Source organism: Pseudorasbora parva, chromosome 11 (assembly GCF_024679245.1).
Source record: "Pseudorasbora parva isolate DD20220531a chromosome 11, ASM2467924v1, whole genome shotgun sequence".
In the NCBI taxonomy this organism is placed as follows: domain Eukaryota; kingdom Metazoa; phylum Chordata; class Actinopteri; order Cypriniformes; family Gobionidae; genus Pseudorasbora; species Pseudorasbora parva.
In genome coordinates this window covers 27,045,533-27,060,054 of record NC_090182.1, presented here as the reverse complement: position 1 = coordinate 27,060,054, position 14,522 = coordinate 27,045,533, and the positions used below count along the sequence as shown (strand labels likewise).

The 14,522-nt window shown below is 37.9% G+C and overlaps 2 protein-coding genes across 17 annotated transcripts in view; one reads left to right on the top strand and one right to left on the bottom strand.

The window, feature by feature from the left end:
• Nucleotides 1-6,778, top strand: part of fhl1a (four and a half LIM domains 1a) — a 111,918-nt gene extending 105,140 nt beyond the window's left edge. For both annotated transcript variants that reach the window (XM_067457657.1, XM_067457656.1), the window contains exons 5-6: nucleotides 5,779-5,965; nucleotides 6,146-6,778. In XM_067457657.1, coding sequence (XP_067313758.1) covers nucleotides 5,779-5,965; nucleotides 6,146-6,300 — 342 coding nt within the window. In that variant the 3' untranslated portion in view covers nucleotides 6,301-6,778. The remainder of the gene's footprint in view (nucleotides 1-5,778; nucleotides 5,966-6,145) is intronic.
• Nucleotides 6,779-6,819: 41 nt separating this feature from the next.
• Nucleotides 6,820-14,522, bottom strand: part of map7d3 (MAP7 domain containing 3) — a 56,507-nt gene continuing 48,804 nt past the window's right edge. For 13 of the 15 annotated variants that reach the window (XM_067457640.1, XM_067457642.1, XM_067457644.1 and 10 more), the window contains 8 exons: nucleotides 14,144-14,279; nucleotides 13,737-13,917; nucleotides 13,554-13,658; nucleotides 13,401-13,454; nucleotides 13,200-13,272; nucleotides 9,961-10,147; nucleotides 9,623-9,867; nucleotides 6,820-9,539 (listed from right to left, as the gene is read on the bottom strand). In XM_067457640.1, the coding sequence (XP_067313741.1) occupies nucleotides 9,532-9,539; nucleotides 9,623-9,867; nucleotides 9,961-10,147; nucleotides 13,200-13,272; nucleotides 13,401-13,454; nucleotides 13,554-13,658; nucleotides 13,737-13,917; nucleotides 14,144-14,279 (989 nt within the window). In that variant the 3' untranslated portion in view covers nucleotides 6,820-9,531. The remainder of the gene's footprint in view (nucleotides 9,540-9,622; nucleotides 9,868-9,960; nucleotides 10,148-13,199; nucleotides 13,273-13,400; nucleotides 13,455-13,553; nucleotides 13,659-13,736; nucleotides 13,918-14,143; nucleotides 14,280-14,522) is intronic. The other 2 variants (XM_067457641.1, XM_067457650.1) reach the window with 1 other exon arrangement.

The window sequence follows — 14,522 nt, the reverse complement described above, 5'->3', positions numbered from 1 at the left end:
AGCAGATGGTACAGAAACAACCTAAACTCAGTGTGGGGTTACAGTGCAGTACAAAGTCCAGTCATAATGTACAGCTAGACAGTCGAAAATTAACCTCTAAGCAAATTATAGAATATAGAATACCAAGCCAGCAAGCAATAGCCATCATTTCACCGCCTTGGTTAACTTATACATCCGATATAGTTCAGCCAAAAATAACCTTGAATTTGGTTACATGTCGTTTTTGCCATGTAAGCATGTTTAATTTCCTTGACCTGTCCTGTGTGTATGACTACTCTACTCTTTGGCTATGGTTACACGTCTATTAAATTTTCACTGACGGCCCAAATTTTGCCTTGTTTTAGCCAATCTGTCAGGGCTGTGTTTGGATGGCTATTAGACAGCAACATTGCGGGGAAACAAATGGATACACTAATGTTTGGAGTCAATACGATTATACTCACAAAGGCTGTAAAGCCATATATTGTAAAATAGTATTACAATATAAATTAACAGTTTTTTATTTAATGTTTTAAAATGTATTTATTCCTGAATATTCAGCATAATTTCTCTAGGCTTTATTCACATGATCCTTCAGAAATCATTCTAATATAATTTTAGGATTCTTTGATGAACAGCATTTATTTGAATTTGCAACTTTTTTTATAATAAATGACTTTGACACTTTTGCAATTAATGCATCCTTTCTGAACAGTAAAGCTTTTTTTTAAACAAATAAAAAAACAACTGGTTAAACTTTTGAAAGGTAGTTTACATTGAACTATATGTGACTTTAACTGCAGAATGAACCATTGTTTTTGAAGGAATTGGTTGAAAGCTTCATTAACTCATAAAGAGTCACTTGTCACCACCTGGTGTAATGACGCAGTCACTGAAAAATCTCCAACACTATGACCCTGTCCCAAATAATGGCACGCTTCATGTGCACTTGCAGACTTTACAAGGCCACAAGATGGAGTGTCCAATTGTCATTTTAGGTTTCAGAAAGATGCTTGTGAGCGCCTCCTTTGTGGCGTTATGCGCCCTCGATGTGCACTTTTGCAGAGCCTGCAAGCTCCAAAGCAAATTTCTACATACGAAATGTAGAAGCGTGAACGGAAGCGTGAACTTGAGGAAGATTGCGAAGGCTTAGGTTTCCATTTGGGACAGGGCCTAAATGTATATTCTATGTAACAAAATTATCAACTTTTTCTCGTATGCCAAAAATCATTAGGATATCAAGTAAAGTTCATGTTCCATGAAGATTATTTTGAAAAAATCCTACTGCAAATATAACACAAATGTATTATTATTAGTAAATGCTTTGCTAATGACTTAATTTGGACAACGTTAAAGGTGATTTTCTCAATATTTAATTATTCTTTTGCACCCTCATATTCCAGATCTTCAATTAGCTGTATCTTGGCCAAATAGTGTCCTATCCTAATAAACTATACAGGTGCTGGTCATATAATTAGTAAAATCGAAATAATCATACAATTAATTTAATAAAAAAATGGGGTTTTTTTTGTTGGTTTAACTTAAAAAAGTAAGTAACCTGGTTGCCTTAAAATTTTGAGTTTATTGAAATTTAAAAAATGAGTTGATACAATGAAGGAAATTTGTTTAGTAAATAGAAACTCAAAATATTATTGTATCTGAACCACATAATTTTTTTTTAATAAATTATGAAAATAGCTCAATTTGGCATGTTTCACTGGGTCATCACAAATAAAACACACAAAATTACCCAATATGCTTACAGAAACTTTTAATAATATTTTAATAAAGGTTGTCAAATGTCAAAAAATGTTCATTGTATTAACTCAAAATTTTAATTTCAATGAACTCAAAATTTTAAGGCAACCAGGTAACTTTTTTCTAAATACTTTTTTACAGTGTAATTCCATTCAAAAAGTGAAACTTGTATATTATATTTATTCATTACACACAGACTGATGTTTATTTATTTTAATTTTGATGATTATAACTGGCAACTAAGGAAAATCCCAAATTCATTATGTCAGAAAATTTGAATATTGTGAAAAGGTACAATATTTTCAAAAGGTACAAAACACCTGGTGCCACACACTAATCAGCTAATTAACTCAAAACACCTGCAAAGGCCTTTAAATGGTCTCTCAGTCTAGTTCTGTTGGCTTCACAATCATGGGGAAGACTGCTGACTTGCAGAGGTGGAAAGTAACGAATTACATTTACTCGCGTTACTGTAATTGAGTAGTTTTTCTGTGTACTTCTACTTTTTTAAGTAGTTTTAAAAATCTGTAATTTTACTTTTACTTAAGTACATTTTGATTAAAGTATTGTACTTCGCTACATTTTAAACCACATCCGTTACTGAGTAAAAATAAATCATTAATGCAAAGAGAGGAGGAAAAAGACCGCGATCCGGAAATGACTAATATTGAATAGAGGGCGCGGGGCGCGGGAGAGAACAAGCGCGCAAATATCAGATGGAGACGCAGACGCAGGTGAAAGCAAAACGCCGTGGTGAACTCCTGGCTAGTATGGAAATACTTTGGATATAGAAAAAAATAATGTGGTGTTGTCCTGGAAGATATCAAATTTGCACAAAATGTGGATGCAAATGAAGAAACACATAGAACATGTTCGGGAACACATCCCTCTGTGCAAATAAAGGTATGTTTATAAGGCCGATTGATTTCTGTGACGCAGAGGGAATCCCGGAATCCAGTCATGAACATTAACTTTACATTATAACGTAGATTTGGTGTAATACACGCAAACTGGTGGATGAACGAAAAACTCGAATGTAGAGCTGTAGGCCTTAGAAATAAATCAAATCGCGACATGGTCTGTGAACATTAAAGCACAACATTTGTAACGCTTGTGTCCGGGTGAAAAATGCGGATCTCTCACTTAATATATCTGGAGTAAATGCAAACACGGAGGCGATTGACGTCAAACAGATCGCGCTTTATTTCCCGCTGAACTTTAATCACAAACTCCATTTCCGTCCACAGCATTACTCAATAAAACAAAATAACTGACTGTTAGCAACAGAAAAACAGAGAATAATCCCCACACATGGGAGCTCAAAACTCAGTGCGCACATACACAAGATGCAGAACTCGTTTTCAGGGAGCGCGCGCAGCTCTTAAAGGGGCCACACTATATTTCTACTCGTTACACATTGAATGCTGTATGAATATATGATCTGCTTGTTCTCTCTCTGTGAATGAGCTGCTCCGTCTACTACATATGGACTCTATTATTCTTAAACATTTTTACGAATTAATGATAAAAATAAGTTGTTAATCTAATTCATAATAATTTATTGAATTTAGTTTATTAGACATGTTTTATTGAAATTTTGATAAACAAAATAAACAAATGGTTTTAAGTTTGTTATAATAAAGCATTTGTTCAACCAAATTAAAAAAAGACCAATCTTCTTCATTCATTTAACATCATTTTAACTAGTTATAATTACCATCATTTAATAATAGGTACAGTAAATGTTTAATTGATGTTTTCTGAGATAGTTGTCATATCGTAAAAATCTCATTCTATCACAACCCTACAGGGGAGAGTCCCCCACCCCCACTGTTAAAAAAGTAACTAAGTAACTTTTACTCTGAGTACATTTTAAATTAGCTACTTTTTACTTTTACTTGAGTACATTTTTAGACCAGTAATTTTACTTGTACTTAAGTAAAATTTCATTGAAGTAACAGTACTTTTACTTGAGTAGAATATTTTGTTACTCTTTCCACCTCTGCTGACTTGACAGTTGTCCAAAAAACGACCATTAACACAAAATATAATGGCAAAAGAGGCTGGTTGTTCACAGAGCTCTGTTTCTAAGCACATTAATAGAGAGACGAAGGGACGAAAAAGATGTGATAATAAAAAAAAGTGTACAAACAATAGGGATAACCACACACTGGAGAGGATTGTGAAACAAAACCCATTCAAAACTGGGGGAGATTCACAAAGCAGCTGGAGTCAGTGATTCAAGAACCACTACGCACAGACATGTGCAAGACATTGGTTTCAGCTGTCGCATTCCTTGTGTCAAGCAACTCTTGAACAACAGACAGTGTCAGAAGTGTCTCGCCTGGGCTAAAGACAAAAAGGACTGGACTGCTGCTGAGTGTTTCAAAGTTAGTGAGTGCAGCAAAGCATTTGTGAAGCCACAACACGCACAACCTTGAGGCGGATGGGCTACAACAGCAGAAGACCCCACCTGGTACCACTCATCTCCACTACAAATAGGAAAAAGAGGCTGCAATTTGTACAAGCTCACCAAAATTGGACAATTGAAGACTGGGAAAATGTTACCTGGTCTGATGAGTCTCGATTTCTGTTGAGACATTCAGATGGTAGAGTCAGAATTTGGCGTAAACAGAATTAGAACATGGATCATCGTGCCTTGTTACCACTGTGCAGGCTGGTGGTGGTGGTGTAATGGTGTGGGGGATGTTTTCTTGGCACGCTTTAGGCCCCTTAGTGCCAATTGGGAATCGTTTCAATGCCATGGCCTACCTGAGCATTGTTTCTGACCATGTCTATCCCTTTATGACCACCATGTACCCATCATATGACCCGATTTGTGGGATACACATCCAGGGCACGAATCTCCCGTTCCACCACATCCTAAAGATGCTCTATTGGGTTGAGATCTGGTGACTGTGGGGGCCATTTTAGTACAGTAAACTCATTGTCATGTTCAAGAAACTAATTTGAAATGATTCAAGCTTTGTGACATGGGCATAATCCTGCTGGAAGTAGCCATCAGAGGATGGGGTCATAAAGGGATGGACATGGTCAGAAACAATGCTCAGGTTGGCCGTGGCATTTAAACAATGCCCAATTGGCACTAAGGGGCCTAAAGCGTGCCAAGAAAACATCCCCCACACCATTAGATAACAAGGCATGATGGATCCATGTTCTCATTCTGTTTACGCCAAATTCTGACTCTACCATCTGAATGTCTCAACAGAAATCGAAAAGGCAACATTTTTCTAGTCTTCAACCGTTCAATTTTGGTGAGCTTGTACAAATTGTAGCCTCTTTTTCCTATTTGTAGTGGAGATGAGTGGTACCCGGTGGGGTCTTCTGCTGTTGTAGCCCATCCGCCTCAAGGTTGTGCGTGTTGTGGCTTCACAAATGCTTTGCTGCCTACCTCGGTTGTAACGAGTGGTTATTTCAGTCAAAGTTGCTCTTCTATCAGCTTGAATCAGTCGGCCCATTCTCCTCTGACCTCTAGCATCAACAAGGCATTTTCGCCCACAGGACTGCTGCATACTGGATGTTTTTCCCTTTTCACACCATTCTTTGTAAAACCAGAAATGGTTGTGCGTAAAAATCCTAGTAACTGAGCAGATTGTGAAATACTCAGACCAGTCTGGCACCAACAACCATGCTATGCTCAAAATGGCTTAAATCACCTTTCTTTCCCATTCTGACATTCAGTTTGGAGTTCAGGAGATTGTCTTGACTAGGACCACACCCCTAAATTCATTGAAGCAACTGCCATGTGATTGGTTGATTAGACAATTGCATTAATGAGAAATTGAACAGGTGTTCCTAATAATCCTTTAGGTGAGTATGTATGTATGTATGTATATATATATAGCTTATTCATATTCATTTATAAATCAAGAAAAAAAAATACCTTTGACATGTTTGGTTATTAATCAGCCAATTAAATTAGAAGAACAGGAAAGGAAAGAAAAAAAAAAAAGGAAAAAAAAGAGTTCCCATCACACATTATGAATCCTCTGTTCTTCTGTCTAAACTTGTGTTATTCAGGCAATTACCAGTGGTGGGATCACCTACCAGGACCAGCCGTGGCACTCTGAGTGCTTTGTGTGTAAAACTTGCAAGAAGCCACTGGCTGGAGCCCGTTTCACGGCCCATGAAGATCAGTTCTACTGTGTGGACTGCTACAAGACTGATGTGGCCAAAAAATGCTCAGGATGTCAGAATCCTATTACAGGTGTTAATGTGCAAATACACACAAATCTATACCAACATTAAATATCATTCTTTCCCACCCATAATTGCAGAAAATGTGTATTAAAATGGGTACATTACATGTACATAAGCTCCACTAATAATTGTAATTCTACATGGACAAAACAACCATATTTACACCTGTTGTCTTTCTGCGTCCCAGGATTTGGCAGAGGGACCAATGTGGTGAACTACGAGGACAAGTCCTGGCATGAATATTGCTTTAACTGCAAAAAATGCTCTCTCTCCATGGCCCACAAGCGCTTTGTCATCAAAGGAGAGGACATCTACTGCTCTGACTGTGCTAAAAAGCTGTAAGGGCCTGATGGGATGTGATGAGGCTGATTATCAAAAGCAATTAGGATAATGCATCAAACTAGCAAAGCTTTCAGTGTTTAACTAAAGAAAACCAGTGAGGGTGTTTGTGCTGATAAATCACTGGAAGTCTGAGATTTATTTTTATAAAGTACTTGAAACAATTAGCGAGTGCTATGTGAAGGGCTTTTCTTATGCAAAACATGTAACTGCAATCATACATGTAATAGCTGGATTTGCTAACCTAACAATGAATTTTTAGCTTCAGTTATTGCAAAGCTATGTTAAAACTGTGTGATGTCACAATAGGAATTCAACATACATTGCTCTACATTAAATGTGTTAAAATAATTCAGTAAATTAATTTTGCTTTGTGGGAAAACATTTTTTGTTTGGTTCTTTTCCCAATAAATAATTCCTTTAAAATGTTGCGATAAGTCATTTTATTAACACAATTGTAAGAATAATAATAATAAAAAAAGAACAAATTGAGCATGAAACAATAAACGACTCCAAAGAACATTATTTTATCTTCCAAAACTTTATTTTAACAATTTATATTTTCCCAGTACACTTTAGATATATTTACATATATAATTTGTGGTCAGGGCTATTTCAAGACAAGACACTGCTCTGACAAAAGCAGATCCTATTCGTGACCCTGGTCGAGTAGAATGATTGTCATGGCCGAGGTAAGCTCACGTGACGCGTTAAGATATTAATATATGAAAATAAAATACAGCCCGTTTAGCATCTAAGGCACCGTCCTATTCTACCCCTGTATTGAGTACAATTGACATTAAAGAACAGTTTCAGTTCTGATGTTTACAGCACAAAGGGCTCAAAAGGTCCTGTTAGTGGAAACAATATTTGCATTGGAACTCGTCTGAAAGTGGCTGTGCCAGCGTATTACAAGAGCAAATGCAACTAACACGTAAACACACCTTGATGATCGGGTCTTCAGCAGCTACACCACAACATGAAGCCATTTTGGAAATTTAAAGTGTTGAGTACATATAAAAGGCCAAACCAAGGGGTCATAATGATCTCAAGCCCATTTCTGAATTGCACTGAACACGTACACGGGTCTCATGCCAAGCGCACATCACCTAGACCCTCTGCAAACACTTTTCCACTGAAGAGCCTGAGTCAAAAAGCAATCTGGAAAGTGACTATCATACAACAAAAGATAAAAACGACAGAACACAAATGCATATAAAAATAACAGAAGAAACCGTAAACACACATGAGGGATCTACAGTATTGCTAAACACAAATGGAATGATAGAAATTACGAAATGTACTTATCGACTGACCAACTATGGCCACTGAATGGTAAAAATAGTCTGAATGATTTTAAATGGAACTCCTCAACAATTTACACAACTACAGTACACAAAGCCAACTGAACTCTTCAAGCATACAGACCAATCATTCATTACAACTGTGGACATTTAAATCAACAGTCAAATGTTCAAAGGTCAAATCCTTACAGATAAAGTCTAGTGCATACATTGCTTAAACTTCCCTGAATCCTCTAGCTGCAAATGTAAATCACAATTCAAAACGAGAGGCGGCATGCTCCTCGGTTGCACTGCAAACATCCCTGTTCAACCGCACAGCAGCTTCATAACCAAAAAGCCCTCTTGACTTTGCTTGTCCCCTTAAGTCTACATTCTTTTTCCCTACTCGTGTCACTTTACACTCCGTTCAAAAAAGATAAACGTGCACTGCTGCTGTAACTTGCTGTGTACAGGTAGTTACACAGGCCTGTGAGTGTGGAACAGCATTTCATCTTTTAGTAGAGTACACCAACCTGCTGCCTAGTTATTCCCAACCACAAGTATGGCTAGACAGCCTAATACTGATTTACATAATACTTAGAAGAGTTTTAAATATATATTATGCATTTTAAAAGAGAGAACCCAATTTAGTGTGGTTATTTAACCCATTAATAGATGGTGAGAAGTCAACTAGCAATAACTGTATACAAAGAAAACATCAGGACTTGATAGTACAGTACAACCCTGAGGGGACTTTGGGAATTTGAGAACATTAAATCATTCAAGTTTAGTTAACGAAACACGTTTCTTCAAACTCCATGGAACAGACATCAGAAACATGCAAAAACTGTGCAAGTTAGAGTTACAGTAATTCTGTTATATTATGTAATATCATAGCGCATAGATTCATGCAGACATCCAAAGTTATTGAAAAAGCACTTAAATTATATATTTGATAACTAGTCATACTTATGTACATGTTTATTTACTACAAAACAGGAACGTACAACATAAAAACCTCATTGAACAGAAGCCACAAGTGTTATGCCAGTCCGCTTTGAGCTCCATCATCCTTCAATCTCAGAGCTCAGGGTAGACTATGAACGTTTACACTCGATTTGAATTATAAACAGTCTGGTAAATAGTTGTAATGAAACATCTTGAGAAGGATTTGCTATCTACAAGTATTACACAGTAGGAATGCGTCTCGAGGTCTTGCACAGGGAATATAGTGTTAAACACTATACAGTGGTGATGTTTATTCCTTTGGAGTGGAGAAACAGAAGCTTAGAGATAAATATCCTGAGGTCACATTAAAAGCACTCTAGAGTTGCTGCACTAGCAGCCTGTCTTAGGTCACATTCCTGAGCTCCGCTCACAGTTTAGACACAGGGTTTTAATTAGTACGTCTGTGATTGGAGCTGCCATGTCAGCTGAAGATATGCAAGATGTTTCCTCTCTCAAAAAGCCCTGCACTGACTCAGTAACTAATCAGATCCTTTTACAAAATGCTTACGTTGAAATTATAATGAATTTTTTATGTGCCACGTGAACACCTGAACTGGAATTTAGCAAAAAAGTGCACGTGGTAACCGTCATTAGACAGCAGCTGTTTAAATGTGGAGAAGCCACATGAATAAATAAAGTTGTCTCCACGTTTAAAAGACAAGAAAGAGAAAGAGAAACCCCCCTAAAAATCCTTGTGAAGAGTGAAGCTGCTAAACAAAGAAGCAAGCACACTGAAGGAATCTATTAATCCCCCTGAAGCATTTCTTTAGCTCATTTCTTACAACTTGCGTTTATTTTCTCTTGCTTTATCCGTCTATTATCTGCAGAGGCCGTGCGGCACTGTGCGCTCTGTGCGTCAAGTCTGAGCGCTGACATTCTGAAGCTCAGCTGGACGTGACTCGTGGAGTGCAATAATCAGCAGGCCTTAAACAGACCTGCGTATTCACATCTCTGAAAGAACGAGAAACAAGGTCAAATTGACATAATCAAATACAATAACATTTAACAGACTTAAGAGAGACAAAAGCTCTTACCGGACAGGGTTTCAATAGACTGGACTGGATGAACTGAGCTGGTTTTCTCTTCAAAGGCCACTCTAGGCCCTTCAGGGCCCCCATCGTCCATCAGGGGTTTGCTCTTCGCATGAACACCCAGATCGATCAGCTCCTCAAAGCTCCAGGGTCCTCCTTTTCCATTCAACCCAGGCACCAGGCTCACTTTAGAGTCCTCGTTCACAAACTCAGAGCCCTCCATCAGACAGGACTTTGGAGGGGGGCTGCTGGAGATTAAAGCACACATTTTTAAAGGTGAAGATGTTTTATGCACCACAAACCCAGATAAAACTAGAATTAAATTTTTTGGGTTTTTTTACCTGTCCACTGAGGGATCCTCTGTGCTTGGTCCATTGCCGTTCTCCATATTATCCACATCTTTTTGTTTGTTCATACCAACATCTGGCTCCACCCATTCGGTAACTGGCTCCTCCACGGTCAAGTAATGCTCCTGACAGTCTGATGGCTCGGTCTCATTGGCACACTGCTCTGACTCAGCCTGATTCTCTGAAATGAATGAGTTATTCCATCATACATTAGAGATACACAATATTTCCTAATGAAATCAAAAGCACAATATGCATGTTTCAGAGCACGTTTATAAGTATTAAGTTCATGATCTTTAGATTGCATTAAATGCTGCTTCACATGAACTTCATCAGTTTGGATTAGGGATGCACCGATATTATTATTACTTTTTTTTGGCCAATACAAATTTTAACAAACAATTATTGGCCCATACCGATATTTGTCACATGCCCTCTTATTTGAAACATTATTGACAACAATAAGAGTGTTTTGATCATGTTTTAAATCAGCAAAATAAAAAAAAATAAAAAACATTGCCTACTACCTAGTTTTTTGCTGCATTAGCAAATCATTTATAATGAACATAGACTGGATCCTTTGAACATTCAGCAGGCCTATATATATATATATATGATTTTTCAATGTTAAGTGGTCTTTTAATTTTTTTTCCACAGCTGTGCGTATTTATATATATATATATACCCACACACACAACTGAAAAAATTAAATAAACAGTGCATTTTAAGTAGGTTTAATGTTAAATTACACTACATATTATTCACTGTATAAATTAAATGCATATATTAAAATTACATTGAGACGTAGATCTTCTGTCCAACATTAATCCTGTCACAATTAAACTGAACGTTTATTTTGACGGGTTGCCGTCTGCTTCGAGTTCCTGTGTGTGTGTTCATGATATGACGATAGATTTTGTTGAGTGAAACAGTAAAATGCTCATGAAGTGACTGCAGATCCATTCATGTCTTCATATTGAGGTGGCAAATGCTGAAAAACAGTGAGTTTCAGTGTGTGTGTGTGTGTGTGGTAAGGTAAATGAAACTGCACATCTCTTCAATTCATTGGCAGAGACAGAAAACCATTTAGAATTCATATTTAAACAGTCTTTTTGCGGCTTAATCACAGACACTTAGTATATATTGCGATTTGATATAAGTGTACTGATCAACGTTTTATTTATTCATCAAGACAAATTTTGTATCATTCATTATGTAGTAAATTCCATTTTTATGACTGGATTCTGTCTGCGTGTACGCATTGCGGAAATGAATCCTTATGAAAGTTTAGTCCAAGAGTAGTGAGCTATTTATTTCTTTGTTGATCTTTTGTTGTTTGATAAACATTAAAATACAGACAGCAGCGCAGCAGGAATATTACAGCATAATTATAACCTGCATTTAGGGGCAAAATTCCCCACCCCTTTCACCAAATTTGTAATGAGAAGCGTTCAGAAATGTGACCAGTCATGGAAAGTATGGACACAAGTCGGTTCTGGGGCATTTTGAGTTATTCACAGATTCTGAAAGTGTAGTCTCCAAGCTTTCCAATGATGTATAACACATGAAAATCTGATAATATTTGGAGAAGTTGTGTCCATCTGAATGTATGCCTTTAGAAAAGTTTAAACCAGAGAAAACAGCCTCTAAAGTTTTGCAGTTCTCACCTGTTCTCACCTGCTGGGAGTGACAATAGGGCTCATTTACATCTCATTTAGATAAGCCATACCCCCTGAAATGCTGCATGGTTGCTAGTAACGACAGACGCAACGGGAAAATTGGACCACATACTATTAATAATAAAGATGCTAACATTACCATCTAAAAGCCTATTATAGTAATGTTTTTTTTTGGCAAGTGATACGACGCTAACGATTACAATTAAAACGACAGTTAAGATCAATAGGTAGGAATGGGAAGGTCTAAACATGAGATAACGTGTGTGTGTGTTCTTAGAATGAACAAAAAATGACAAACGTTGGTGTTTATGGAAACACACCCCATAAGAAACAGAAAAGTATTCTTGCAAATCTTGTTGCCTCCAATGAAATAAGTCGTTCGGGCACACTTTCTGTTTGCTGGGGTCTTCTTAGTGGATGTACTGTGCGTCTGTTTGAAGGGGATAAAGATGGAGAAATGGGTAAAGTCCATAACCGTGGCTGTAGTGTAGGGGTAAGGCGCATGTCAGTAAGTTTTGACGCAAAATGATCAGAGGTTCGAATCCGCCTTTTGCCACACTCTCCAACCGAGAAACACTTATTAATAAACACGTTAGATGCTTTATTTCCACTTTTCTTATATTTTCTAAATTCTTTTTGGAAAAAAATGCCTATCCGATCTGATATGTGATGGGAAAAGGGAGTAGAGAGAGGGTGGCAAAAGGCAGATTCGAACCGCTGATCGAGCTGCATCAAAACTTGATGACATGCGCCCTACCCCTACACTATAGCCACGGTTAAAGATTTGACCCATTTCTCTGTCTTTATCCCCAGTCAAATGTTACTATCGATATAGCCTCTGATTTCTTACGGTCCAACTCGTCTGACGCCAGTCTGATACATTTTCCTCTTCTTCGCTCAGTTGTAGATTAGGGATATTATCCAGTCTTATTATGCCGCTTTCATCACCGCTTAGATCATCTCTACAGCCGGCCAGAGCGCTGCATAAATAATTAGCCACGCGTCCCTTGGAGGGCGGAGCAATAACAAAAGCCATTATGAAAATACACACAGACAAAAGGCAATTTCAACCTCAAAATATACGCTTTTAAATATACCATTAATGCCATCTCAAACACGGAGAGGCTTCTTCGTGATTTCAACTAACAGATTCTGCAAAAAAGCGAAAATCACAATTAAAAAAAAAAAAAAACGCTTCTCTCATTTTGCTCGAAAGTAGAGCTGGTTTCCGTGACGGGTCACAAATGTGTTGGAAAAAAAAATGTTGAGTTTTTCCGCCAATATTCCTACAATATAGATTGTAGAAAAACCTAATTATGCAACGTCAGTTTTTCCTATATTATTCTGCTCAATATTTACAGATTTTTATCACCGGCTGCCTTTTTGAATTTGCTTATTTAGTAAATATTGTGTAAAATAAGTGTTCAGTTTAAATGCAGCAATTCGCCTGACACTTCTTGCTTCTTTGTGAAACATTATTCATTACCTACAAATAAACTCACTGATGTTGCCAACAAAGCAACATTCTGCCAATTCTGGCATAAATATACTGACCCTTATTTTCACAGTTTATTTGGTCCTCAGCCTCCTCTTCATTTTCATCAGAAATGTCTCTCTCATCATTACTCTGGGAGAACACACACACAGACAACACAAGTAACTTTTTGGGAATGGAAATGGTGCACAAAAGACATCATGCCTCAACACTACATAATAATAAGCTGTGTGCTATACAATTAAAATGATTAAACTTGCCTTAAAATCGATTTGGTCTGTTTTTCTGGTTCTCTTCATAATTTCCTCAATTCTCTACAGACAGAGACAAAGTATTCAAGAAACTTGTATGATTCTTTCAGCTGCTAGCTGAAATATGAACCGTAAATGTCAGTGTCATGTGAAAGTGTCCACCTTCTTTCTCTCCATGCGCTCCTGTTGGTTCTGTTGCATAATGCGTGCTCTCTCCTGACGCTGCTTCTCCGCCTCCACTAGGGCTTTTGCTTCCGCCTCCTCGCGCTGCCATTGGATGAGCAGGAAGTCAATTATTCAAACAGAAAAATGTTATCCTCCCAATGCAATGGAGAGTCAACAAACCTCTTTCTGTTCCTCAACCTGTCTTTGCTGCTCCTCTAGCTCTGTCTGCTGTCTCTCCTCCTCTGCTATACGAGCCTGCTCCTCCTCTTCTCGCTTCCTCTCCTCCACAAGCCTCTTCTCCTCCTCTGCGCGCCTTAAGCGCTCTTCCTCCGCTAGCCTCTTCTCCTCCTCTTTCCTCAGCCTGTTGAGACACGATACCTCAGGGCCTTTCGCACTTGAAAGGTAAATAGTTTTAACACAGATGCAGGGTTCGCTTCAGCGTAATGAATGTTTGCATGACAACCCTGATCTTAGAAACAATAACGTGACTACAAACACATGAGTATTTCTTCAGATTTTTTGGATTAAATGGGGGTTAAAGATAATAATGCTAAAACACGCCACTGAGGCTAATGAATTAAACACACCGCTCCTCTTCTTCTTTCTGTATGCGGAGTTGCTCTTCTTTCTCCTTCTGTTCGCGTGCTAGACGACGGTTCTCCGCCAGGATCTTGGAAGCCTCTGCGGCTGAGTTGGTTCCTGCGTTGGCTTTGGAATTGGATTCTAAAAACACACGCATACATTATGCATATTACCATCCAAAGTGCAACATTACCACAGTTGTTACAGTAATACACAATAAAATTAACTGAAAGAGAGGTGAAGGCATGATAAGCAATATGTTTCCAGCAGAGGGCACTGTGTCTCAAGGATAAAACAGCTCGGCATTGCATACAAACTTAGTAAACCCAGATGTACCTGACCTTGATAGTACATATCTAAGATGACACAGACGGTTCTGGTTTG